The sequence below is a fragment of the Naegleria gruberi genome (assembly GCF_000004985.1).
Source record: "Naegleria gruberi genomic scaffold NAEGRscaffold_443, whole genome shotgun sequence".
NCBI classification, from domain to species: Eukaryota; Heterolobosea; class Eutetramitea; order Acrasida; family Naegleriidae; genus Naegleria; species Naegleria gruberi.
Window position 1 is genome coordinate 5465 of NW_003163024.1, and position 1855 is coordinate 7319.

The following is a 1855-nucleotide window of genomic DNA, read 5'->3' on the forward strand; positions in this document are numbered from 1 at the left end:
AAACTAACATGGGTTTGGAAGCAAGTGATTTGTTTGGAAAATCATCTCCATTGCATGATGTCTATGTTTCTAAAAAGCAAACAAGAAAGACTGAATAAAAAGAATTAAAGAGTGAATTAGAATATGAAATTGATAATTTCCAAAAATTGCTTGCCAAGAAACTTGCCATTAATGAAATGGGAGAACCCACCATCTTGACAACAGCCCATGCAATCAGATTCTATCAAGAAATTATCAAAGAAGCTTTATAAGGCATCAAGAGATGGTTTCCAATCAAAGCAATTCCACACCAAATGTGATAATCAAGGAGCAACTGTTACAATTATTAAGGCTGATACAGGTGCTATTTTCGGTGGATATACATCTGCTGCTTGGAATACTACTGTCATGAGTCAATTTGCCTATTCTGAACGTGCCTTTTTGTTTAGTTTAGTTTCTAATAGTGGTGAAGAAAGATTTAAAAAGTTGAATCAACTTGCACCACCTAATTCACCAAGTCAAGGAAGATCAATTTATTCCCATTCTCGTTTTGGTCCTACTTTTGGTGGAGGTCATGATTTATATATTTGTTCTAATGCCCACGAAAATACTGGAAGTTATTGTCATCCAAATACTTATGCTGATTTTGGAAAAGAGTATTTAGCAGGTTCTTACAAGGAATGGCTTGTAAAGGACATTGAAGTTTATTCACTTTAAATATCAAATCTTCCCTATTATTAATGGAGGAATTCAAGTAAAGGATTATTAATTCCTCTAAATAATGAATAATTTGTTTAGCGTTTCATTTGCTTCAAAAAGTAAATTCTGGAGTTATCAGTAATCAAAGATCTCAAAGAAGGATGAAATAGTAGATGTTGTTTGTCAACTGATGAACAACTGTGAAATTGCTCATTTGCATCTCATCTTGCAAAAACAAATTGTTTCAAAAGCAGTGCAAATTGTTAAAGGAGCAAATGTAAAGTATGAAATGCAGCCACAGCAATACATTACTAAACTGATACCTAAAGCTAAAATGTGAAATTCCATAAAAACTAACTCGTTTCTCCCTCATGGTTTAATTATGATCAATAAACAATTACAAATTAATAAATATTAATAATTTGAATTTTGAACAAAAAAATGAGTGAACAACAACAAGAAACTACCACCATTCCTACAACCACTAGTACAACTGATGTTACTACTGTAGGATCTACAACAACAACAACAACTACCATTTCATCATCGGAGTTGGTAAATGAACAAAATGACAAGAAGAGAAAGAATAAATTTAATAATAATAATAATAACAAGAAAAATAAGAAGCAAAATAACAAACAACAAAATAGTAACAAGGAAAGAGACGATGAAGATGCAGATTTTGATGTGAGTGGAGAAGATTTAATGATTGAAGATGAATCTACATTGGTTCATTCATCATTTCCATTTGTTATTTCCTTCTCTTATAATGGAATTCCTTTCAATGGATTACAAATTCAAAATGGAGAAAATTTAGTTAAACATCCACATTTATTAACTATTGAAGCAGTTTTATTGGATATTCTTTATGGTTCTAATGGTGAATCAGATTTTGAACAAGATGAAACAATTATTAGATATACTAAATCTAAAAATTGTAAAGATATTAGATTACAAAGAGCTTGTAGAACTGATAGAGGAGTTTCTGCTGTTAGAAATGCATTTGCATGTGTAATGACATTACCAAATACTCAAAATCATAAGGATACATTTAAATTTAATAACGAAGAACTTTGTAAAACATTGAATGATAGAATTAATAATCATGTTAGAATTAAGAATCTCAATTTGATGGATCAAATCAAAATTTTCAATATTCAAAGAGTTCCATCAAGAT

At 30.2% G+C, this 1855-nt stretch overlaps 2 protein-coding genes across 2 annotated transcripts; both read left to right on the top strand.

Annotated features, from left to right (window-relative positions):
• Positions 1-207: 207 nt before the first annotated feature.
• Positions 208-696, top strand: NAEGRDRAFT_76777 (uncharacterized protein; the record flags this gene model as incomplete). The annotated part of the gene is made up of 1 exon (XM_002668265.1): positions 208-696. The coding sequence occupies one exon, from the start codon at positions 208-210 to the stop codon at positions 694-696; it is 489 nt and encodes a 162-aa protein (XP_002668311.1).
• A 423-nt stretch (positions 697-1119) lies between these two features.
• Positions 1120-1842, top strand: NAEGRDRAFT_76778 (uncharacterized protein; the record flags this gene model as incomplete). Its single annotated transcript, XM_002668266.1, has 1 exon — positions 1120-1842. A coding segment is annotated over one exon (723 nt), but the record flags the coding sequence as incomplete, so codon positions are not given.
• Between the last annotated feature and the right edge of the window lie 13 nt (positions 1843-1855).